The sequence below is a fragment of the Crotalus tigris genome, unplaced genomic scaffold (assembly GCF_016545835.1).
Source record: "Crotalus tigris isolate CLP2741 ecotype Arizona unplaced genomic scaffold, ASM1654583v1 scf7180000024337.5909745, whole genome shotgun sequence".
In the NCBI taxonomy this organism is placed as follows: Eukaryota; Metazoa; Chordata; class Lepidosauria; order Squamata; family Viperidae; genus Crotalus; species Crotalus tigris.
Window position 1 is genome coordinate 2,966,166 of NW_024100507.1, and position 26,460 is coordinate 2,992,625.

The window sequence follows — 26,460 nt, forward strand, 5'->3', positions numbered from 1 at the left end:
TTGTTAGAATATTTTTCTTTTCTGCAATTCTTTTTGCTTCTCTTAAAATGCAGTGTTACAAAATTTTAAAAAAAACTTTGTTGTGTTGCTTTTACTAGATCCTTCACTTTTACAATTAGTTTATTTCTGTCTCTTAGATAAAGACCCATTTCTTTCATGGCATTCAGGTGTAGCTGAATTCTTTGTACCCCAGTAGTTTTCTTCAGACTTTTCATCTTCAAATCATTCCTGGAATGCTTGAATAGATTTCTGGTGTCACCTTTTCTTATTTAGACCCTCCAAGACGTTTTATTTTTTATTTCCTAATTTTCAGCTAGTATGGTAGGTAGATCATAGGAGTTATAATCTATGACTTTTAGAGATCACTAAATTTTAGGATGGATGCTTAGGAATAGCAAGTTCTCAAACCTCATTTTACCTATTTTGTAAAATTTGTGATATATTTGTCGTTGAATTAGAAAATCCCAGAATCATATCCGAGGAGAAAGAAAACAGAATACAAAGAAGAAGGTGTCAGCCAACCAGACCTGGGTTGAGAAAGATCAATCCTTCAATCCCGGTGAACCTCTCAAAAGTACAAAGCAGGAGACAGTTGAGACAGCAAAGCATGAAAGTAGTGGTGACAGTGTACAAGACAGCATTGTGCAATCAAAGGACCCACCACCACAGGGTAAGTAAACACTCATGTCTAGAGTCTTCTCCAGGAGACTGAGAGGGTTCACCAACTTGGTTTTTTCCACATCTGTAGTCAGCATGCCGATGGTTGTTTAATTTTAAGTTCTCTGGGGAGCACCAGATTCAGGAAGACTGAGTTATGGCTCAGATTCATTGCCCTCCACCCATTGTTGAGTCAGCATCAAACTATACCAGTATAAATTTTGCTGTCCCCATTGCCAAACCCTACCCTGCCATAGTAACTATGTCCACAAAAGGTGCTTTCCTTATTTCCTGTGTGTGGGTGAAGTTAAAGAAAAGGATTGTTGGATTTCCCCATCTTTGTTTCCTTTCCCTCCTACCAAATATCCTCAGCTGGTGGGAAAATATTCCCCAATCATTTATCTAAACATGGGATGAAGTTCAAGGAGGGGGCAGGCTTTGACAGTTGGTGGGACCTACAAAGCAGCTGATCAGCTTGGTATGTAAAGATTGGCAAGTAAAGCCAGGAGAGGATCTCCTGTTTTACGGATTAGCTTTCTCACCCCACCGATCAGTAGTTGCGCTGATCTATGGGTTGCTGACAGCTTCCTTGTAAAGTAGAAAAGTGTCATCCAACAGTTGACAGCCAACCTCCCCCCCCCCCAAAAAAGAAAGCAAATAAGAGGAAGGTGACATTGGGAAGCTCTCCTGTCATTACAAAACCATCACTTCCCCCGTCTATCAGTTGTTTTCCAGGTCATTTTTAATTAGAGGCAGATTTTTTAAAGACTGGAAATAGTGCTAAATCAGTTTTCACACTGCTTTTGAACATAGCTTTAATGCTTTTTCAGAGTTCATATGAAAAGTAGCCTGAAGGAGAGCTAACACCTAGGCCAGGGGTCCTGAACCTTGACAACTTTAAGACTTGTGGACTTCAGCTCCCAGAATTCCTCAGCCAGTGCTGGCTGAGGAATTCTGGGAGTTGAAGTCCACAAGTCTTAAAGTTGCCAAGGTTGAGGACCCCTGACCTAGGCAGACATTCGCACAATAAAGCAGGCAAATTCCCCTCTCTTCGCCATTCAGCTTCAGCCCCCTAGGCCCATCAGATGTTTTGCAGGCTATTTTTAAACACAGGTTTAAAGGTGTACAAACTGATCAAATTCCATGAACAAATTGTTCAATTTCTTCAGTTGAAGCCCCACCCAACTTCAAACTGACTCTGGTTAGAGCACAGTAAAATCAAGCATAATAAAAAAAAATACAATATAATAAACTTATAAAACAAAAGCAATAACAAAAGGAATAATTCTTTCATTTGACTCGTTCAAATAAATTTCTCAGACATAAGAATAAATGTTATCCAGCCCAAATGTTGCTTCAATTTTTTTCCACATTAGAACAATAGCTGTTCTGACAAGAGCATTTAAAAAAAAACAAAACCAGGAAGTGGCAGCTCCCAATGACTTTAAGAGTAAAGAATGCAAAATCCTCATCCAGCCAACAGGCAAATATTTGAAATATTAGACATATTAAACGATAGGATTTCACACCAGGATAGCAACAGATGGTTCCAACAGGCAGTCAGCTTCATATTTAATACCAAACTGTTCAGCAGACAGCAAACCTCTGACATATTGGTAGTATCATAAGGCAAACTGGAGCTGAATTTCTAGTTTCACTTAAGAATGCACAGCTGCAGGAAAAAAAGAGAGGTTGGAGGGTCATTTGGCACAATGAAATCTCCAGAAATGCAAATTTCATGTGAAGCACCATAGTCATCCAATTACTAGAAGCTCCACTAATAATATTCATCCATAATCAAAAATTCCATGTGTGCTGCCAAAGCTTCTGGCCAATCCAATTAAACAAACATCAAGGACCAAAGAAAAACTGCTCAGTAAAATTCCTAACCAGGAGATGTAGAGGGCAAATATTCACTTTTATATAGTAGCTAGAAGAAAAGGGGAATCCAGCATTCTTAAATCCTCTATGCCAGTGGTTCTCAACCTGTGGGTCAGGACCCCATTTGGGGTCGAATGACCATTTCATGGGGGTCACCAAACCACGCTGTCCGCCATTTTTTTCCCTTTTCCCTAGCTGTCCTACTCCCTCTTATTGGTGGCCACACCCACTTGGGGGTCACCACAACATGGGGAACTGTATTATGGGGTCACGGCATTAGAAAGGTTGAGAACCACTGCTCTATGCAAAACCCTGAGAGGGTGTATAAATTAGTAATTGAATAGCTATCTGCGTACACATGCGCAAATGGTTCTAGAACTCAGAAGTAAACTCACTTCTACCCCTATTTTCAATTATTTTTATTGATTAATTAAGAGGTCTCTACAGAGCAGAAGCAGAGAAGTTCTTCATGGCCTTGACGGAGCAAAGGTAGACTTCAGAAATGCTCACGTAGCATCTGGCCACCATAATATCAGATAAATAAAGTAAATATAAAATTAAAAAAGGAATTAAACATTGGATATCAAACAAAAGCAAGTCACATAAAAGCTGCTGATTCATTGAAAAATCTTTCTCACGGACCAAGAAATAAAGGGTTTAAAAATTAAGAAGGAAGAATATAAGGTCCAGGCCTTTGCTGATGATTTGGTATTTATTTTGGAAGATCCATTAGAAACTGGCTTTAAACTGATTCAAAAAATAGAAGAATTTGGTGAAGTAGCCGGACTTAAGATTAATAAGAATAAATCCAAATTAATAACCAAAAATCTTACAAAGGCACAGGAAAGTGAACTGGAAGATAAAACAAAGATACGTATAACCAAGAAAATAAAATATTTAGGGATCTGGCTTACAGCGAAATGTTCCTCGATTAAGGAGGACAATTATGATAAAATATTACACCAGATAAAAAAAGATTTAGAAAATAGGGAAAATTTGCAAATTTCATTTTTAGGGACGACCGCTATGGTCAAAATGAATGTATTGCCAAAAATATTATTTCTGTTCCAGGTTATTCCAATAAAATTAGGGAAAACATTCAAGAATTAAATAAATTGGTCACTAAATTTATATGGCAAAGGAAAAAACACAGAATTAAATTAAAACTCTTGCAAGATATGAAAGATAAAGGGGGACTGGCGTTACCAGAGTGGGAAATATACTACCAAGCATCGAGCTGATTGGATGGATTTGAAAAATACTAGAGTTTTAACAATAGAAGGACATGACTTGCAAGAAGGGTGGCATGCATTCCTATGGGACGAAAAACATAAAATACATAGATACTTTCAAAGACACATAGTTAGGAATGCATTGCTACAGACTTGGGAAAAAATAAAGCAAAAACATTATATAAGAATTCCAATGTGGTTATCCCAACAGAAGCTCTGAAATACCCAAACCTACTGGATATAAATAAGATAATTAGATACAAGGAATTAATAAATGAACAGGAAAATCTGAAAACAAAACAAGAATCGGAACAAGATATTGGCAGAGAGATTGACTGGTGGACATTTACACAAATTCAATCTAAATATACAGAGGACAAAAAATTATATGTAATACAAAAAAAGCCGCAAGGATTGGATAAAATTATACATGGAACAGAAATAAAATTAATTAGCAATTTATACAAATACCTATTGAGATATAAAATGGAAGACGAGGTTGTCAAAGACACAATGATTAGATGGGCAAAAAAATTTGGATATAATATAGAATTGGAGAAATGGGAAAAAATATGAGAAATAAACATAAAATTGACTATGTCAGTGGCATTCAGGGAAAACCAGTTGAAGATGTTTTACAGATGGCATCTTCCACCAGCAAAGCTTGCCAAGATGTTCCAGAACAATTCGCCAACATGCTAGAAATGTAAAAAAGTACATGGAACATATTATCATTTATGATGGACATGCCCAGTTGCGAAAAAATATTGGACTACAATAAGAAGATGGATTGAAGAAATAATAGACCAGCCCATAGACTGGAAACCAGAGATCTTTTTGCTGGGTATTTTAAACAGAAAATATAGTAAAGAAATATGGTACTTAATTTTACATATAATAATGGCGGCAAGAATAGCATATGCACAGTGCTGGAAAAATGAGAATATACCATCAGAGGAAGAAGTGATAAGAAAAATCCTGGACTGTGCTGAGATGGACAAATTAACAAAAGAGATAAAAGAAAAGGAAGACACAGAGTACTGTATAACATGGAACAAGTGGTATGACTGGTGGGAGACTAGAAATAATAGAGGAGAATAAATATGGAAAGATCGAAAGTGAAAATATGTGTATAATAATGTATAATAATAATATGAATTATTCTTAGTAAGAAGTAGAGTATGAAGGAAGAAAAATGTAAATAAGAAACAATGGGGCAATTAAGGACAAATATTCTAAAGAAGAATAAGGGGAAGAAATGTAAATAATAGAAGATTACCGTTACGTAATCACTGTTAAAAAAAGGGGAGGAGTATATACCGTGTATGTATGTGTGTTACGTTTTGTTTTGTTTTGTTTTATTGGTTTAAAAATAAAAAATATTTAAAAAAAAGAAAAAAAAGAAAAATCTTTCTCACAAAGTTATTGGAATTTACCAGTGAATGCTATGGGCTGCAATACTGCTTAGTGAAATACCACAGAAATGTTGGCATTGATCCAGTTGTTGTTCAGTCGTTAAGTCATGTCCAACTCTTTAGGAGCCCACGGACCATCACACACCAGGCCGCCCTGTCTTCCACTGTTTCCCAGAGTTTGCCCAAACTCCTGTTCATTGCGTCGATGACACTATCTAACCATCTCATCCTCTGCCGTCCCCTTCTCCTTTTGCCTTCAATCTTTTCCAACACTGGGATTTTTTCTAATGAGTCCTCTGTTCTCGTTAGGTGGCAAAGTATTTGAGCTTTCATTTCAGCATCTGTCCTTCCAAAGAACAGTCAGGGTTTATTTCCTTTAGAGCAGTGGTTCTCAACCTTTTTAATGCCGCAACCCCAACCGGTCGTAAGTTGAGGACTACCCAACTGGTCGTAAGTTGAGGACTATCCAACAGGTTGTAAGTCGAGGACTACCCAACCGGTCGTAAGTCGAGGACTTTCCCTGCCCGAGAGCGCCGCGCATGTGTTGTGCCGCCCCCTGAGCTGGCCGAGGCGTAGCTGGCAAGGGGGAGCGACGGCGCAGGGCGACCACCGGCTGGGCCACCAGTTGGCCCAGCCCAAGGGAGGTAAGGCACCCACCGGGCCCCACACGTGCCAGCAACCCTCCCTGCGCCCGCCGGCCTCCCACCTCCCATCCCTGGCCCTCTTTTACTTACATTTTTAGTAGTTGCTCAGCAGGGAGGAGTGGAAGCTTCCAGACAGCTCGCCTTTGCTGCAGACAACTTGCAACATCATTTGCAGACTGGGGCTTTTGGCGGGCTCAGCAGGGCAGAAACAGCCTGGACAATTCCTATTGGCTTTTGAAAGCCAATAGAATTAGACTCTATTCAACAGAGTCTATTCTATTGGCTTTCAAAAGCCAATAGAATAAAAGGGAGTAGCACAGCTAAGGAAAAGGGGGAAAAATGGTGGACTGCGTTGTTTGGCGACCCCCGTGAAATGGTAGTTCGACCCCAAATGGGGTCGCGACCCACAGGTTGAGAACCGCTGCTTTAGAGTTAACCGACTGGATCTCCTTGCAGTCCAAGTGACTCTTTTTGAGCACCATAATTGATCCAGTAGGCAGCCATATTTACCACTGGACTGTAGAAAAATTGACTGTATGCAATAGTAATTGGGAAACGTATCTCTCCTCCCTTAGGCCCACTGTATTGTCCGTGTCTGATTATGAGTCTTTTTTTCCTTCTCCAAATTATTATTGTGAAGGTTACAATGCATTGGAGATGATATATGTGCCTTATGCCAGAGGTCCTCAACCTTTTGGGCATCAAGGACCAGTTACGTGGAGAACAGTTTTTCCATGGACTGGAGGGGGCCTGGTTTCATGTGCTCCTGCATCCCATAGATGGGGCTTTGCTTTTTTGTGTGGACCACTTGCTGGCATGCCATGGCCTGGTGCCAGTCCACGGACTGGGGGTTGGGGACCCAGCCTTACGCTATGTCATACAGCTACTAAGTAAGCAATTATGTCACTTAGCCACTTCAGTCTCAAAAAAAATTGAAGTCGAGTAAGACTTGTTTAATACTTGGATGTGAGACACCAGGTTCCAAACAATAGTTTGGGAAGTTGGAAGAAACATATGGAAGAAAGGAAAGTCACTGCCAAGAATACTACATGGGCATGCCATGTAGCCATTTTTAAGACAATGATAGGACTGTCTTCCGGTGGATTTGCGCACGCGATGGTGGCTACTTTGTAGCCGTCCTCCTGGGAAAGTGTTAGAACTGCTATGAACAGCAGACATCAGCTGTTCTGCAGTTCAAAACCTCCTTCCCGGGCAAAGGGAGGGAGGAGTGTATCATCTGAATAGTGGTAGAGCCTCTTATGCACCCCCAAGGTTTTCTTTTGGGGGGTGAAAAGAGTGCTCCCACGGAGTTCAGATTGTCTCCGCTTCCCAGCTGTTTTTGTCTCCAGGGACAAAACAAGCCGCTGCAACCACCTCCGCGATTAAAGTGATCTGGTGAGTTTTTTTAAAAGCGGACAGAGCTGAATAGAGGATTTTGTTTTTTCTGATCTTATTTGGATTTTAAATTTAAGGATTTACTTTTATTCCCTCTTTTTGTTTTCTTCTTTTGTTGAAAGGGAAAGTAAAATGGCGATCGGTAGGTTTTTTGGTGTGTTTTTTTGTTTTAAATGACTGGAACAGAATGGAACAGATTTGATTATTTATAATGATTTTTTGATGTTGGGTTTGGATTTTAGGAGGATTATTTTCCCTTTCTGATTAACTTTTTTTTATTTTTTGAAGGATTTTTTTTGTTTTTTGTACTTTTAAAAAATAACGGAACGGATTTTTTCTATTTAGTTATTTTTTTTCTCTTTCCTTTTCCTTCTTTTTCTTAACTTTTTTCTTTTTATTATAATGATCTCCTTTTGAAGGAGTTTTTGATTTTTTGGAGTTAATCTCCCTTTTTTTTTTGCTTAACTTTTTTTTCCCTCCTTTTTTTGGGTATTTTTTAAGAAGGAGTAAAGATTTTCTAAGATGGCTCCAAAGCGTCCAGTAATTCCCACAGCTCCTAAGGTGGTTTCTTCTTCGGTGATATCATCAGTGCAACAATCTAAATCAATAGTTTCACCCTCTCCTTTGGCACAGTTATTAACGGTAAAGGATTTGCAAGACATAATGGGAAATGCTATATCTCAAATCAGGGGAGAAGTGAAAGAGATTTTAGCGGAAAATAATAGGATTCTGAGGCAAGATATAGTTTTGGCTTTAAAAGGATTTGCCTCTGTTCTTGAAAAGTTGAACTTTCGTGTAGAAGAGGTTGCAGACAAAGTGGAGCTGTTGGAGGGAAAATTTGAAGGCATGGAAAAAGAGATGGAAAATTCTCAAGATGAGATTCTTATGCTTCAATATAGAGAAATGGAATATGCTTTAAGAATTAGAGGCTTGAGAGAGTCTCTGCAAGGAGATCCGAGAGAGATGGTTGCAAATGACTTTGCTGTGATTCTGGACAGAGAAAAAGAGGAAATATTTAGTGAAATTGAAAAAAATTAGAGTTAACTCTGTGGTGGCAAAGCAAAGAAATCTGCCAAGAGATGTGGTAATTTATTTTGGGAAAAGATCCCTGCGCAATGAAATTATACAAGCTTTTTACAATAAGAGGTTTCAGATTGCTTCACAAGACGTTATAATTTTAAAGGAGATCCCATCTAAAATTTTAAGAAGAAGAAGAAAGGAGTTTGCTTTTTTAGCAGATGAACTTAAAAAGAGGCGAATGTTGTTCAGATGGGATATCCCGACTGGAATGGTGGTGAATTATCTGGGGACACGTTATAGACTTAATACTGTTTTCAAAGCAAAAGAGTTTTACACTTTGGTCCTGGGGGTATGTTCATCGCCACCTATCATGTCTAAAGCTTTGGAAGAGAAGAAGGCAGAATTGCAGTCTGAAGAGCCTATATTGATGAAAATTGGGAAATTTCAGACTGAGGGGCCTCAACAAGTTGAGATGAAGGAGCAGAGGATAACCCGTGTAACACATAAACGCAAAGAAAATGAGCAACAGAAGAAGGAGTTAAGGAAGCCTCACAAGTATTTGTTTCTGAGTCTGTGGGAGAAGCAAGGTCTATAAACTTTTTGGAGCAACCTTTAAAGGCAGATTTCCAAGCACTTCTCTCGAGGTTTTTGGATAAGAGAGATTGACAAAGAATGTATAGATTGTTTTCAGGTTATTGATAGATTATAGTTCACTGTGGATGGAATTGGTTATTGGTAAAGAGGAGAGAAGATTATAGAGATCGAATGAAAATTTTAGATAAGAAGTTTAAGTTTAGTAATTTAAGGAGTATTCAAAAGAGATTTTGTTTTAATGGTATAACTAACGTTTATATGTTTATTTTTGTGTTTGATGATAAAGAAAGAGGGATAGATTAGATTTTATATAATATAAGTATGATATTATGGAGATTGAATGAAAATTTTAGATAGGTAGTGCATGTTTAGATATCTAAGGAGCATTTAAAGGAATATTTTGTTTTAAATATGTATAAGGGAATTTCAATGTTATAAGTAATGTTTATATGTGTGTTTTTGAGGGTGTTTATAAAGAATGATGGATAAACTTTAAATAATATAAGTATGATATTAGAAAATGTTTAGTTTTTTTCTGAATAATTTACACTTAAAGCTCATAAAATTTTAAGGGTGGTTTAATTTTCTTATTAAATTTTTTGGGGGGTTCTTCTTTTTCTTTTTCTTCTTTTAATTTATTATTATTATTATTATTATTATTATTATTATTTTCTCTTAGTTTTATATTGGTGTTAGAGTATTTTATAATTTGTCTAATGATTGTAATCATAATTTTTTCTGCTTTTTATATATTGGTCTTAAAGTATTTTATAATTTGTTTAATTATTGTAATTAATTGTTTATGGTTTACATGTGTTTAAAATTTTTTCTTTTAAGTTTTAATTAAGCCTGTATTCAGCTCTGGGAAGGTTGGGGGAGGGTTGGGGTGGGTTGGGAGGGTTTGGGGAGGGGAATCTTTTTTTTTTTTGTAAAATTTTAAAATTTTTCAATAAAAAAAACACAATGATGGGACTGAAGAGGTGAGGAACTAAACTGGATGTCAATGCTGCTAACATCGGATGTTCTTGCTTTGACAACAGATGGAAATACAGCCATTTTTCTCTATTGCTTTTAGAGTTAGTTGATGCTGGGAGGGGGAATGTGGATGAGAGTCCAGTCATAACAATAATAACTCAGCTGTGGGAACCCAAGGTCATTGGGTCCAGAGTTGATAGAGTTTTGGTGGGCTGGAGAGCTGGGGAGAAAGTCCGGGCTTTAAGCTAATTGGGGAATGTGATTTATGACTGTTTATTGGAGGAAGGAATTGAGCTTTGTTAATTTGTATCCAGGGGAGGGGAATTTAGTTTTTTGTTTCGACTATGTAGTGCCGCTACTTTGTTTCTTGAATAAAAGATTCTTTAAGGTAAACAATGCCTTGAAGTTCTTTCATCTGTCGGAACCATGACACTGAACATTAAAAAGGATATTGAGATGAGAAAAAAGAGCAGAATTAAGCAGTTTATTTGAAGATGGGCATGAAGTAAACAGCACAGATGGTAATTTGCATTTGATATTCATGAAAACAAGAGTATGTTCTCCCTTTTCCCAGTGTGATTTTTTTAATGGAAGTAATGCATCCATTTAGAACTTGCATATGTCATAATTATAGAACATAATAGGGGACACAGCTGTTCTAAGTAGAAATAAAATCTCTGTCTCTCCAAGTATTTAATCTTAATGTGGCAATAGACATTCACTTTTGTGCTTATAGTGAAGGAGTATACACTTGAGTGATACCTTAGAGTTGTTATTAAGAATTAAATGCTTGGATCTTTCTGTCCCTCACTCAAAGTTATTACAATGCAAAAGGTTCTCCAGATGTTATCAGGTAGAGCATCTATTGTTTCCTGACCTTTGGCTATGCTGGTCAAGGATGATGGGAATTGTAATCCAAGAAATCTAGCTCCATTCTTGCATTGTAAAGGAATTAGAAACCTCAAAATATCTCTTTGCTAAGATGTCTGCTGAGTGTGATTCTCTTAGGATAAGAGAGGGAAATAAAATCCAAAGAGAATTATTCATGAATTCCCGAACTATCGAATATCTTTCATATACAATAAAGAGGTAAGTTGAGGGGGCTTATGGGTTAAGTAAAAAGAACGGGAGAGCCGTGTTCAGACCCCCTGCTTTCAGAATCTTAAAAAGGTGCTCGTGAAAACTCCCTGAATGACAGAAGGATTGTATTTCTGCACTGACTATTCAAAGGCAGCAGGAACCTCAGACCAAAGGGATGCATGGGGCATAAATACACCCTACCAGCTTTTATCAGTTCTGTGCCAATTTATTTATTTCAGAGCATGGCTTCCTGCTGAAAAAGCCTGGAAACTTTTCTGTAGAAAACCTTCTGAAAAAAAAAAATCCCTGCTAAGAGGGATTCGATTAGTTTTGAACTTTTTTTCAGTTGAAAATGGTTGAAGCTTGAAGTTTTGTTAAAAAGTTAAGTGTTTAAAGTTTTATTCCCAGGATAGCTGATAGGCTAGGAATAAAAGTTTCTTAAATTCTCTAGAGTGGCCAATACTGACCTGCAACTATCTAAGAAATCCATGTTGTGTTGCCGTTACTATTTTCATAGCAATATTAATTAAAATAGCATTTATTGAAATATTTTCATGTAATAAATGTTTGGGGATTTATGAACAATCTGAAACTTTATGAAGCTGTTGATGAGCTGAAGTGTTTGGCCGTCCCTGGCCTAAGATAATGGTGAAACAGCCCTGAGGCACTCACATTGTGGCTGGGAAGGGACTGATCATTATAATTTTTATTCTGTTGTGTGGTTGATCTATGTATTTGGTGCCAATGAATGTTAGCTGCCGAACAGCAGAGAAATGAAATGAGAAATGAATAAGCCACCGCCACCTTCCATTCACTGGAGGACACAGGTGAATTGCCTACATCCAGAGAATACCCAGATAGGGCAAACGTGGGCTTCTGTATCCTTGTTTCCCCTCAAACTCTCCAAATTATAATCATAATTCTCAGAACAGGTCTCTGTTTAAATGGGTTTGCTCATAGACAGGAGAGTGTAAAAAATTTCAAGAGTGTAAAAAAAATTAAAGCTGAGTTCTAGGAAATAGGCGAGATGTATTTTTAGGAAGCATATGTACATTTTATACAAAAGTAGAGGCCAAGTTCTTCTTTTCTCTTCTCCTTTCCAACCCACTCCCTAACTAAAACTTTCCAAGTCTATGAGTCACCTGGCTATAGTCCACATTTAGAATGCTGGCCAGAAATACAGCTCTCGTACACATATTTAAAATACTAATTAGTGTAACATCCACAGTGTTGTTTGAAGGGGTATCAACCAGGTCTTCCCTCTGCTACTCTCAGAAGCAAAATGTGCCAGCTGTACAACTGACAGACCTTTTCCATGCCCGGCTTTGCATGGTGGGAGTCAGCAAATTGTGTTGTAAAATGTTTCTGTTGTGCTCAGCTGTTCCTCTCTTATCATCTTGAACATGAAGGGCTGATCCAAGTCTGAATTTCTTTTCCTAACAGGAATTATTCCAAAACATTCAGTATGAGGTTTTTTTAAAAAAATGTTTCCTGTCCTTGAAAGAATGTCAGTCAATCTGAAATGGATAGTCATTTTTCCAATTGGTGTCATGACTTCATAACAAAACAAAAGATATAAGAAGTTATTAACTTTTAGGTTTTGGTTTCTGAAGGGAACTCTTGCTGGAATAAAATATTGGTCTGGAAGAGAAATAGATATGGCTGGAAGGACGTATTTTTTAAGCACACAATACAAAACAGGACTAAAGAAAATGTTGGCAATTCCGTCATGAGGAATGGGAGAAATGATTCTTTTCTCCTTTCCAAAAAAGAAACAAAAAAAACACCAAAAATGCTGATACAGGTAGTCCTTGACTTACAAACTTTCATTTTGTGACCATTCGAAGTTACAACAATCCTGAAAAGAGTGAGTTATGACCATTTGTTTTACACTTATGACCATTGTAGAATTCCCCTGGCCATGTGATCATAATTCAGATGCTTGGCAACTGGCTGGTATTTATGACAGTTGCAGTGTCCTGGTGTCATGTGATCATCTTCTGACAAGCAAAGTCAATGAAGAGGCAAGATTCACTTCAAAACCATGTTACTAACTTAAAAATGGCAGTTGATTCACTTAACCACTGTGGCAAGAAAGGTCATAAAATGAGGCACAAGTCATTTGAGAACTGTCTTGCCTAGCAACAAAAAGGGTGGGTTCAACTGTGGTCATAAGTTAAGGATTACCTGAACAGTTGATTGGAATGGCATGTTGTGCTTTTTATTATATAAATAGCAACAGCCTTGTGAAGCTTATTTTTCTTTTAAAATGTACATACTAGCTCTTAGGAGGTGACTTATTTTGAAATGCCAATAGATAACACCCACCCAGCCCAATTAAATATTCCCTTCCTTCCCCTTTTTTATTACCTCACAGCTGCTGAGTTTTCCCAACCTCCATTCTTTGCAATAAAATGAAACAAGCACCTGCTTTGCATTTGTGCTAAGAGGTCTAATCTGGTCCTGGCCTAGAACTAGAATAAGTAACCGATGACTCAGATTGTGTGCATGAAAAAGGCAGAGAAGAGAGGGGACATTAAAAGCAAATGTATTTTAATATCTATTGGGAGTGAGCTTAAACATCCAGCAGTTGGGTTCACTAGTGCAAGTGTGTGCAAAGAACAGAACTTTGGGGCTCAATTTTGGCTTGTAAGCAGTGGTGAGATTCAGCCAGTTTGCACCACTTCAGCAGAACCGGTAGCCATTTTTTTGTTGCCCAGGCCCAGAATGGACTTCTGGAAGCAGCATCCACACAGAGAACCAGTTGTTCACATATTTGAATCCCACCGCTGGCCGTAAGCCATGGACTACCTGTATATTGTAAATCTGAGAAGAGGCGAAGATTAAAATTTTGCACATCCGGTCCCAGATTACTACTTTAATGATCTTCAAAGCAACCAGATGACATTTCTAATTAGTTCCTAAGGAAGAGAATCCAGGAAGATTATGTTGTATCATGCATGCCAGGCCCACCTTGGCCTTAAATTTCAGAGATAAGGTAGCAGATTAAATAAGTATAACCTAGTGATCAAGTCTTAGGTTGCTCAGAACACTCTCCAGCAGGAGAGAGATTTCATTCATTTTCCATACTGATTACAGTGTTCTGGAGCTTGACCTCAAAGGAGAGGAAAACGTAAGCATTATGCTTTGTGGCCATTTTTGTGAAACCCACAGCGGTAAGAAGGTAACAATTAAGAGAACAAACTCATCCCAAAACAACTCATTTTGGTGGACACAGAATTGCAAAGTTAGATAAGTATATACAGGTTTGAAAGTCAAAGATTCCTTTAACATATACTTAAGAAGCGGGAAAAGACATCTAAGTAGCAGGCAGTAGGCAATTTCTAAAATGTAATCTCAAAGTCTTTATCATAAACTTTTTCATGGGTGGGGGAGGAGATATTTGGTGGGAGGGAGGGCAATATGCAGTAGGTCATCTATCCAAATTGTAAAGCGTACAGGGGCAACATTAAATTTTAACAATCCAAGACAATGGCTTAGTATTGCAAATATGACCAGGTTATATCAGGGTCCACCTTGGGGGGGGAGCCGGGCCTTCAGTGTTTTTGGGAAGGCTAGGCGGGCAAAGTAACTTTCTACTGTGGCCTAACCGGTAGTTTCCTGCATTAGAGCCGTGGTGACGCAATGGTTAGAATGCAGTATTGCTTATTGCCAGGAGTTCGATCCAGTCCGGCTCATAGGCTGACTCTGTAAAACTGCTTAGAGAGGGCTGAAAATCACTGTGAACCAGTACCGTATATTCCGGCGTATAAGGCGACCCAGCGTATAAGACAACCCCTGTCTTCGGCGTTGAGTAACATGCCTAGAAAGTCGTCTTATATGCCAGAAACTACCGTAATTTCCAGCGTATAAGACGACTCGGCGTATAAGACGATCCCCGACTTCGGTGCCAATTTTAGTCGTCTTATACACCGGAAAGTACGGTATATAAATCTAAGTGCTATTGTGATTGTGATTGCTATTAAAAACCCAACAATCTGCAAGCAGGATCATGAGCACAGGGAGGAACTTTTTCTTTCTTCTTTTCCAGTAAGGCTTACTAGGATTGCTGAAAAGAATAACAGAATAACAGAATTGGAAAAAAAAAAAAAAGGCAGGCAAAATCAATATTAGCGGGCAATGAAGATGGTTTTATATTATGTGTAAACAAATATGAATGGTTGATGTATATAAGCAAAAGTGTATGCATGTGATCCTCAACTTCCAAATTAACACTCAGTGCAGTACTCGAGGTTCGTGAACTTGTGCTTGAAATTGGCACATATTGTGTAGGCTAATATCAAGCTTAGAGAAACTAATTAATATTATATTTGAAGGAGCTGATTTCAGTCATGACCAGAATGGGTAAACCAGTTTGACCTTCCTGTTATTAATTCAAGAAAAAGAAAAGTCTCTATTGGTGCCCGAGGACATTGTCTCCCTAGGCGACTCATTACTATTTCTAGAGCAATTCCTATTACTTTTTGTACATTGGCATGAAATAATTAGATCTTAATATGCTCCATCACGAACACCTGCAGATTGCTTTAAAATTCAACAACCCAACTATAGTTTAAACGAATCATAGCATCCCTCAATGTGGGCCTCAAAGGAACTACAGATAGTCCTCAACTTACAACTTTTCATTTAGTGACTGTTCAAAGTTACAATGGCACTGAAAAAAGTAACTTATGCCCATTTTTCACACTTACGATTGTTTCAGCATCCCCATAGTCACATGATCAAAATTCTGATGTTTGGCAACTGGCATGTATAATTTATAACCGTTGCAGTGTCCCAAGATCACATGATCACCTTTTGTGACCTTCTGACAAGCAAAGTCAACAGGGAAGCCAGATTCACTTAACAACCAAGTCACTAACTTAATAACTCCAGGGTCACACTTAACCAATGCGACAAGAAAGGTGATAAAATGGGGCAAAACTCACTTAACAACTGTCTCATTTAGCAACACAAATCTTTGGGCTTATTTGTGGTTGTAAGCAGTGGTGGGATTCAGCCAGTTTGCACCACTTCAGCAGAACCGGTAGCTAATTTTTTGTTGCCCAGGCCCAGAATGGACTTCCAGAAGCAGCATCCACACAGAGAACCGGTTGCTCACATATTTGAATCCCACCACTGGTTGTAAGATGAGGACTACCTGTTATAGACTTTGATTCTGAAGAGGTGTTATATCTCCTTGGTTTTAATTCAGAAATTCTATAGAAAGCAAAATGAAAATGATAGGGCTACTTTCATAAGTTACTGGCAGGCACTGTGTCCATTCCACTCCTGCATACTATTATAGACTAACAAAGGCTGCCCTCCTGCAATGCATTGCATAGCACGAGTGCTATATTCAAAATTGGAAGTGAAGGCTTTCAATATCCTGCAAGATAGTAGGAAAGGAAAAAGGCATGCATCTGAGGCTGGTGCATTTTTGCAATTAAAAAAAGCATGTCTGAACAGGATTCTGTTTTGGCTTTTGGCATCTTGCAGAACTTCTATAATCTTGATTTTGTACTCCATATCTCAGATCTCTGCAAGCGAAGGCTGTAAGTTCAGTGGCTCAGCTGAACAAACTGCTAAACGCAACAGAGGCTAAGGTTGTTGGCATAATTACATCCTTAGCAAAATCTATGCTGCTCAAAGAAATATTATGGCAAATTTTTAATGAACATTACATGTGCATGAATAGCATGCACAAACAGACGTGTTCCTTTCCTACCTACTTAGCCCACTGTTTTATATTCCTTTCATGTAGGAGATGTCTGAAATGAAAAATGAAAACGAATAATATTTAATGATTTTGTTCAAACAGATAAACTGCATAATTTTCTTTTTCAAAATCTCATCTTCAAACATCACTTAGGGAATGAGTTGCTGCTTGTCTTTCAAAAATAGAATCATAGTATGAATCATCTATTCATGATTTGACTATCTTTGCAGCCAGACATCTCCATGATGTTTTTTTTTCTGACTCAATCAGATAATCTGAATACTATCCAAATATCCAGACCATAGATTTAGTCCTATGGGTCTCTTTGAAGAGACTGTGCCGAACATCCTTAAATAGGTTGACCCATGGTCCAGTCAAATAGCTCAAAACTGCTGAGCAAAAATCTCATTCCCTGTATCCAACATTACTACCTATGTGAGGCTTCGTTTTCAGGTCTTATGTGTTGCAATGTACCAGGTCTGAAACTCTGTTTGGTACGAATATTACTTTTTTCCACTAAAAAGTAATAAAATAAAAAATACGATATAGATCAGGTTAAGACTTGTGGACTTCAACTCCCAGAATTCCCCAGCCAGCCATTGTGGGAGTTGAAGTCCACAAGTCTTAAAATTGCCAAGGATACCTCTGATATAAATGAAACTCACATCTGTGGTTCAGATATTAATAGCTCTTCCCAAGATTCACAGAATCACAACTTTCTATATTCTTTACTGGCTTCTAATAAGTGAACTGTGAAAGTAGTAATAGCTATGACAAACAAATAATTAAGCCAGGAGAACTTTATGACCAATCAAGCAGACTAGAATAACTTCTATAATAAATAGGATCAGCCAGCAAGGAAACCATTCCTAGTCAAGAAAAACATGGATGCACACTCCCCCATCCTCAGATAATTTCACCTAAACCAGAGGTGTCAAACTGGCAGCCAGAAGGCCGGATGTGTCATGCACAGGCCCCACCCAACCCGGCTCCGCAAAGGCAAAAAAAGTCATGATACATCATGATATGTCATGTGACGCAATCGAGTTTGACACCTATGACCTAAACCAAGGTTTTTATTATATTCTCAGCAACTCAGCTAGGCATACATGCATATCTCCTTGCAGTTTAGAATGCCTGAAATTAATTGGGATTACTCCGAAATTTCTGTTTTCATGGTCTCACAGACATTATGTGAGCCCCTCTTAAAACCACAGCAGTATCTTCAGCGCCATCATTGCATTTTAACCTCTCCTGAGAGTCTTGATCAGAATCTTGACTGTTTCAGTCTGCTGCCCAAACACTCCCTACGGTCGGAAAGTTTTAAAACCCCAGCTGTTTCTGCTTATGTTTCTGTATCTTTAAAGCAGATGTTGGTTTTAGAATATACATAGGACTGTTTTCTGTAAATTAGGCATTTGGGTAACCTAAAATAAGAACCCACATCAGAGGTTTCATCAAGGAGCATAAAAATTACATCTGCCACATATCTAATATTTATCCATGGTTATTACAGCTGAAAACCTTGGATTTTATGACAGAAGCAACTCCATATCTTGGTGGCTCCACATCTTAAATAATTTAGGATTGATGTAACTTAGGCCAGTGAGGACTAAGAACCATGGTGGTGCAGTGATTAGAATGCAGTATTGCAGGATAACTCTGCCCACTGCCAGGAGTTCGATCCTGACTAGCTGAAGGTTGAGTCAGCCATCCATCCTTCTGAGGTTGGGAAAATGTTAGCAGCTTGAATCAATGTTAACCTACACCCGGAGCCTGGAGAATAATTTCCCACCTGAAGCCACTATAACAAAGTCCCTAAAGTCAACATGGTAACAGGCGTAAGAAATGTTCCTTGGCTAGCAAAAAAGATTAATCAGTAATTGATTAATCAATTAAAACAAGGGATCCTCCACACATGTTAAGCATAAAATGCCCTGCCATGACTTCCAATAGGTTGGAGTCAAGCAATTACACACATTAGATATGATTTTCTTTCCTGTAAGGATTATTTAAATGATAAAGCCCTGCGCTGTTTTTTTTTTTTATCCTGTGCTGGTGCTCCATCGACACATTTGCATCGAAGTGTCAAAGCAGCATCATAGAGACAGGCTTTGGTGAGGTAGAGGCTTCTGAAGATGTAAGGCTTTTGAAAAGAATATTTGTTCTTAAAATATCAGTGGATCAGCTGAGCACTGAGGAGGAGATAGTTCTTACTCAAAGCAGCATCAGCAGCCCTGAGCTTAGAGAGGCATTCTTGTAACTTCCCAAGTAAACTCATTACCAGCTGCTTCCAACATAACTTACTTTCTGATCCATTTAAAAATGAGTTTTCTTCCTTTGAATGCCCTCCAAAATAGATTTTGAACCTCCATAGAGTTCCACTTAGGAAATTTCAAAACTGAGTTTAGAATTCTGAGAGATGCTTTGCTCAAGATGTGCAGTTCAGCAGGTATCCATCTTTTTTTCAGTTTGTATGTAAGTATGGGCATATTTCAGACCAAGGGAGGGTTTTCTTCCTAGATTAAAAAACAAAACAAAACAGCACTTGCGCTATATTTTTAGTACTGGCTTCCTGTTGTTTTTCATCCATTCTACATTTCTATCAAAGTAGGAGAGCACAGGACAGGTAAAATCTCTTCTGGGAACTATCCAACACTTAATATTTAAAAAATTTAATGGAAGAAAACATGCAATATAAGTATCAAGGAAAACCTTATTAAGAAAGGTTTAACTGGAAGTTATGTTAAAAACTAAGCAACGCTTGCTGAAATTATGGTAGTGAAAAAAGGAGGGTCAAAATAATGGGGGCAGTACAGTATGTTCTCCAAGTTATTGCCACAAGTAGAAGAAGAATTAATAATTGGGGATAATCTCAGCTTCATGGACTTGAAAAGTAATGAGGGAACCAGACTTTCAGGCCCTGCTGAGGGCCATTTTACTCCCAAGAGTTGTTTGAGATATGTTGCTATATCTCTTCTTCAAATCTGCTGGATATATTCATAGGATATCCTACCTTATCTGAGTTTATTTTTCTTTCTCAGAGCTTCAGTTACCCAGAATTGCTCAGCCTCAGCAAGTTCCTAGTCAAGCTCCTTCTGCAGACATGCTACAAAGTTGGCTGATGACACCCCAGTTAAACAGCATCCTAGCCCAAAGGAAGCATGAGGTAATAACCCTATTACCACATTGGGTTGATACAGCATGAAATAAGGATAGAGAAAGTTTTCTGATCTTGGAATAAACAATTTGACTCTTCTGTGCTCAGAACAAAATACTCTGCTTGCTGTAAGTTTGTTCAGAGTGCAAAACAAAATAGAGCGTGTTGAGTCCTTGGCGAAAAGCAGACACGAGGAACAGTTGTAGTTCTCAGTTTTCTTTATTCTGTGTTCAGCTCACAAGTAGATGGCTTCAGCAGCTCCCAAAACCTCCCAGCTTCTTATATAGGCATTTCCCGGGTCAATGCGATACTTTTCCCGCGCCAGCACCCGCGCATGCGCACGGCGCTGGCGACAGCCTGTCTGGTCCCGGGCAGCTTTGCACCTGCCCGGGACCGCCTGCAAACGCCCCGAGCCGTTTGCAAGGCTCGGGACATAAACCCCTTTCCCCCGGGCTAAAACTACTACCAACATATAATCATTATTTTATGCAGTGTTCTGCTTCTCAGTGCTCCTATCGTTACCTGGCTTTTGTTTAGCCAGCAATGTTATGTAATCCTCTAAGTATTTAGGAGACTTCCTTGCTCTCTGTGACCTTCTCAGCTCTGGGTTTCTGACAGGTGTTCCCTGACTGAGGGGTGACAAGAGCCTGTTCCCCTTATCATGCCTTGGTGCCTTCCAAGGACTTTGCCCCAATGCCTGGCCTGCTTGCTTGCCCACCGGGCTCGTCAGGTCAGGGCTCCTGTCACTTTGTGACCTGGTTGACCCGCCTAGCTGTAGGCCCTCGGGCCCCTTGAAGTGATAGCTACTGCTGGGCGTCTCTATAGAACCTCCTAGGTCCGTCCAAGACCTGTCAGGAGGCTGTCCAATCCCTAAGCCCCGTTCTGTGTCCGGGCTCGTGTGGGTCTCTGTACCTTCCCAAAACTCAGTTACTCCCTGATTTGGGCTAGAGGTGTTGCGGTCGGGACTTGGGTTCCTCGACCACCTCCCTGTAAGTTTGACCCCCTGTAGGATTAGGGGTAAGGTCAGGCCAACTCTGGGGATTGTGTGCCAGCTCTCTTGCGGGGAATGATTTGTTGGGATGCTCCCGGGTATCCTCCGTGACTGGAGTGCTGTGTGATGTGTGTGGAAAATGAGTATGCCCCCGGGGTGACTCCCTGGCTGGAGTAGGCGTGAGTGCCTGTTGTGTGGGTAAGCTCCATGAATTCCTTTTCGGAGCACTTGCGGAAGCTTGAAATGGGCCATCAGTGGCTCCATCAGTGGAGATGGGCAGCAGCTCGTGCCCTTCCCTTTGCTCCAAAGGGTCCCCCTCCCCCCCCTGGAAAAGACCCAGGAGTCTCAGCTGGAAGATGCCGCCTAGGGCGGAGTTGGTCGATGTGCCTGCGCAGGACACGACCGTTGTCCAGGGCTACCTCGTAGGCTAGAGGACCCGTGACCCTGGAAACAGAAGCGGGGACCCATGTATGACCAGGCCCGTAATTGCGAGTCCAGACCGGGGCACCCTCAAGTAGTTGTCTAGGTGCCCTAGGATGTGAGGTAGATGAGGCAATCTGTCCGGATGCAACCGGTCAAGTTTAGTAGTAAGTTGACGCCCCAACGAAGTTCAGCTGGGCTTCTCCCTGTAGAAGTGGACGGTGTGGTGCGATAAGAAAGGAGAAAGTCAGCCAACCTGTGATGCCAGTCCCCGTAGGTGAGTCTTTTCAAGGCGTCCTTTGTGATGCGCACCATGCGTTCAGCCATACCGTTGGTGGACGGGTGGAAAGGCGCAGACGTGGCATGACGAATCATGTTAGCCTGTAAGAAAGCTTGGAATTCGGAGGAAGTGAATTGAGGGCCGTTGTCGGACACAATGACATCTGGCAGCCCGTGTGCAGCAAAAATCCCCCTCAGTACCTGAATAGTCTTTGCAGTGGTGGTGGATGAGACAGGTACAACCTCAAGCCATTTTGAATGGCTGTCAACAAGGACCAAGAAGAACTGGCCCTGAAAGGGCCCAGCGTAGTCAATGTGCACCCTAGACCATGGGGACTGTGTTTCCTCCCATCTATGCACGGGAGCTTGGGGCATCTCTGGGCGAGATCGTTGGCACAGGTGGCATGCATGCACCTTAGCCTCAATATCTTTATCTAAACCAGGCCACCACAAGTGGCTGCGCGCAAGAGCCTTCATACGAACAATGCCAGGATGACCCTCGTGGAGGGATTCTAAGACCCTAGTCCTCCTTGAGGTGGGAATGACAACTCTGTTTCCCCAAAGCGGACAACCCTGAGAAAGGGACAGCTCATTCCTTTTGGACCAGAAACTCTGAAACTCAGGACTAGGGCAGTGCTCAGGCCAACCAGACAAAACCCAGGAACGGACACGTGAAAGTGTGTGATCTGTACCTGTTTCAGCGGCAACATCCCTGGCACTAAGAGGAAGCTCAGGCAAGGCTTGGATTGATAGAATGTTGACAGCTGGCACGGGGTCAGCTTCTACTACTGGCAGAGGCAATCTACTGAGGCCATCAGCATGGCCCATTTCTTTCCCAGGCTTGTGGAGTAAAGAAAAATCATATGCAGACAAAAAAATAGACCACCTAAGCATTCTAGGGAAAATGATTTGGGGAGTCTGCTTACGTGTGGTAAACAGTCCCAGCAGAGGCTTATGGTCAGTGAAGACCGTGAAATGCCTGCCATATAGAAAATCATGGAATTTTTTAATTCCAGCAAAAACAGCCAGAGCCTCCCTGTCTATCTGAGCGTAGTTGCGCTCAGCAGAAGACAATGTTCTGGAGTAATATGCAACATGAACCTGAGTTCCATCAGACCTGAGGTGACTCAGGACAGCTCCTACCCCGTAAGGGGACGCATCACAAGCGATGCACACAGGAAGGGACTCGTTGAAATGTGCTAGTACACTGTTAGAAGTGAGCAAGGCCTTGACTTTGTTAAAACAAGCCTCATGCGTTTGTGACCACTGCCACACTGCTTGCTTGTCTAGTAGCCTGTGAAGAGGCTCAGCCACACTGGCTTTATGTGGAAGGAAGGAATTGTAGAAATTCAGGAGGCCCAGGAAGGCCTGAAGTTCAGCCTTAGACTTTGGCCTAGGTGCTTCTAAAATAGCAGTTAGTTTGGATTCAGCAGGGTGAATTCCAGCAGCGTCAATTTTGAACCCCAGAAATTCAGTAGAAGGCACCCCAATCTTGCATTTGTCTTTTTTGAGCTTGAGGCCTGACTTCCTGAATCTTAACAGAACAGCCCTTAGCCTTTCAGCTAGAATGTGTGTGGAGTCTCCTGCAATTAAGACATCATCACAGTAGGGGCAAACCCCTGGTATACCCCGTAGTGTGTTTTCCATTACGCTTTGGAAAATCCCAGGAGCGACATTTACTCCAAATTGTAGCCTCTTTACCTTGAAGGCCCCTCTGTGGGTCACAATAGTCTGAGCTATAGCAGCAGCATCATCAACAGGCAGCTGTTGATATGCCTGAGCTAGGTCAAGCTTTGCAAAAACACGCCCCCCCTTGAGGGAGGCCAGGCTATGACTGACCACGGGAACAGGATAGGCATGTTGCTGCACTGCCTTATTCAGAGTGCATTTGTAATCAGCACAGATGCGAATGTCCCCATTTGCCTTGAGAGGCATGACAATGGGGGTCTCCCAGGGACTGGAGTCAACAGGTTCTAGAATTCCTTGTTGGATCAGTTTATCCAGCTCAGTGTCAATTTTACTCTTTAAAGCAAAAGGGACCCTTCTTGCTTTAATTCTAATGGGAGTGACAGTGGGGTCTAGCTTTAGCGACACAGGGGGTCCTTTGAATGTGCCCAGCTGGGGGCTGAAAACATCTGCAAATTCTTTGCAGACTTACTGTAGTTCGAGTGTTTGTAAGCTATTGAGTCCTGTGACGTGTATCCCCAGGGCCTCAAACCAATCGAGTCCTATGAGACTCGTTCGTTCACCCCTACTACTAATAAGTCTAGTGGACCTTCAAAATTCTTGTATTGCACGTTAAGGGTGGCCTCCCCCTTAACACACACTCTTGAATTTTGAAAATCTGTTAACACAATGTCAGAAGGCCTTAAATTGGCCTGAGTTCCACTACCGGAACAAATCTTCCTAAATGTATGCAAGGAGATGATTGAAAGGGCAGACCCTGTGTCTAGTTCCATAGTTAATGGAACCCCTTGTAGCTTCACCTTGAGTGACAGCTTTTTCTTAATGGGCTTGTGTGTGCCTGTCCTGAGGATGCTTCTTCGCGAAGCGCAAAACCCCACCCTATTCTGGCTGGGGACCCTGGTACCTTTCAGGCGCAGTTCTTCCTGAGGTTGTACCTTTCGTCGGCCCAGACACACAGCTGCAATGTGTCCTTGTTTGCCGCATGCCCGGCAGGTAGCGGAGCGGAACTTGCAGTCGGTTCTCCTGTGGCGACCTCCACAGCCGATGCACTTGAGTGGAGCTGAAGAGCTTCCCTTCTGATTTCCTTCCTTCGTGGGGTGGAGACGGTCGACTTCCTCGTCCGGATCCTCCTCGGAGTTTCCTTGGACGTCTTCCTGGTGCACGGATGCAACTTCTGGACTGTTTCTGATCGGCCGCATGTTCTTGACGGTGCCGCCTGCTGCTTCTTCTGCAGTGACTTCTCTTAAGGCATCTTGGAAGGACAGTTCTTTTTTGGCGAAAAGCCTCGGTTGTAGATCTCGATGCCTTAAGCCGCACACGAATCGGTCCCTCAGTCGTTCTTCGAGGTCCTTGAACTCGCAGTGCTTGGCGGCCTTCCTCAATGCGGCGATGTATTCTTTGGCCGACTCTCTGGATCGTTGATCCCTCTGCTCGAAGGTGTGGCGCCATGCGATGACGGACATCTTAGGCTGGAAGTGCTCCTTCAGTAGCTTCTTTAGATCTGCGTAGCTAACAGACTCTACTGGAACAGGTGCTGCAAGGTTTTCTGCGATTTCGAAGGCGTCTTGACCGCAAACACAAAGCAGGGTGGCAGCCTTCAAGCTCTCTTCCCTCACTTGGTTTGCCTTGAAGTAGTTCTCCACCCTGGCTACGTAGGACTCCCACCGCTCTGGATGTGAGACGTCGAACTCCGAAAGCCTTCCAACCTTTGCCATCTTCAGGAGACGGGTCTATCAGCCAGCCTACCCCCGAATGCGCACTGGATTGGCGAGTAGCTGCCGAGTCAATGCCGTTCCGCCGCTCAGGACTCACTTGAGTAAGCTTACACTTCTTCCTTTCCAGGTGATGTAAGGCATCCCATCCTCGTCGCCAGTGTTGAATCCTTGGCGAAAAGCAGACACGAGAAGCAGTTGTAGTTCTCAGTTTTCTTTATTCTGTGTTCAGCTCACAAGTAGATGGCTTCAGCAGCTCCCAAAACCTCCCAGCTTCTTATATAGGCATTTCCCGGGTCAATGCGATACTTTTCCCGCGCCAGCACCCGCGCATGCGCACGGCGCTGGCGACAGCCTGTCTGGTCCCGGGCAGCTTTGCACCTGCCCGGGACCGCCTGCAAATGCCCTGAGCCGTTTGCAAGGCTCGGGACATAACAGAGCGATTTTGATTATTTCAGCACAATTACACAGTTTTTCTTTTTGAATTCCTCCAGCCAGCCCTGGAGACCTAGAAAATGCATTAGCCATTTAAATCACAGGCAGAAATGCCATTTTTATTGCCACTAATATAGAAAGTAAAGAAAATGACCTTAATGAAAATACGCAGGAACCATTACCTAGGAAAAGGGGAGGGGACTAAAGTTTTTTTTCCAGTCCCAAAAAAATGAGATAATTTTGGAAGGGGGTCAGGTAGATGCTTCCCTAATTCATTGAAATATAAGAAGGGGTAAAAGCTACAATTAGACTCACAAGATTCTGTTATTATGACCAATCTCCACCAAAAGAGTTTTAGTTTTCCTGTAGAGTTCATTTCCTGATCTGGAAAGGGAGGGGCTGAAAGGCAGAGAAGGGTGAGGAAGCATCAGAATTCAAGTTGAGTTATTCCAGAAAGATACTACAATCTGATGATATCAGAAGCTGCCAAGAGGTAGAGAAGGTCCAAGATGATGGATTACCCCTTCCCAAGCCCAGCACAGATCTAAGCAAGACCCAGGAAGCATTTCATCTCCGGGAAGAGTATAATCTAGTTATTTATTGTTAAAACAATATTTAAAACAATAAAAACAGTTATATACAAAGTTAAAAACAGCTTAGCTTTCGCTGGTCCTCTGCCAGCATCCTCAGAGTGAGGCTCAGGGGGTGGGGAAGTTCTTTTTATCCCCTTGCCGATCTAACTGCTTGCTCATTGCTCGCATGACAGGGCCACTCTTCCTGATTGCCTGTAACTGCCTTAGTTGCCCCGCCCTCTCTTTATTGCACTCCAATTTTGCATTTTTCTGCTCTGTCATCCTTGTCCAGCCTCCTCCTCCCTGTACTGTTGTTACTGATATACTCTCCAATCGCTCTTTCCTACTCATTGCGGGGTACCCCTTCCGATCCGGTATTACAAGAGTCCTGCCATAGGGTTTTCCCTTTTTATTCTCCTTGTTGATCTGCTGGTCTGCCTGCCGTTTTTGCGTTCCATTATCATTCCTATCCCATCTCCCTCCTCTGGTTTTTCTCCTCTCCTGACCTGCCGTTCTATATACCATTTCTGCCTTCTGTCATCCATTCTTATCAATCCTCCCTTCAAATTGGAGAAGGGAAAGTGTACCCAGAT

At 41.2% G+C, this 26,460-nt stretch overlaps 1 protein-coding gene across 1 annotated transcript in view; it reads left to right on the forward strand.

Moving 5' to 3' along the window:
- The window catches only part of LOC120300024, a 50,930-nt gene that overhangs the window by 18,378 nt on the left and 6,092 nt on the right, over positions 1-26,460 (forward strand). Inside the window, exons 3-4 of the mRNA XM_039325507.1 lie at positions 459-670; positions 19,657-19,781. Coding sequence (XP_039181441.1) covers positions 459-670; positions 19,657-19,781 — 337 coding nt within the window. The remainder of the gene's footprint in view (positions 1-458; positions 671-19,656; positions 19,782-26,460) is intronic.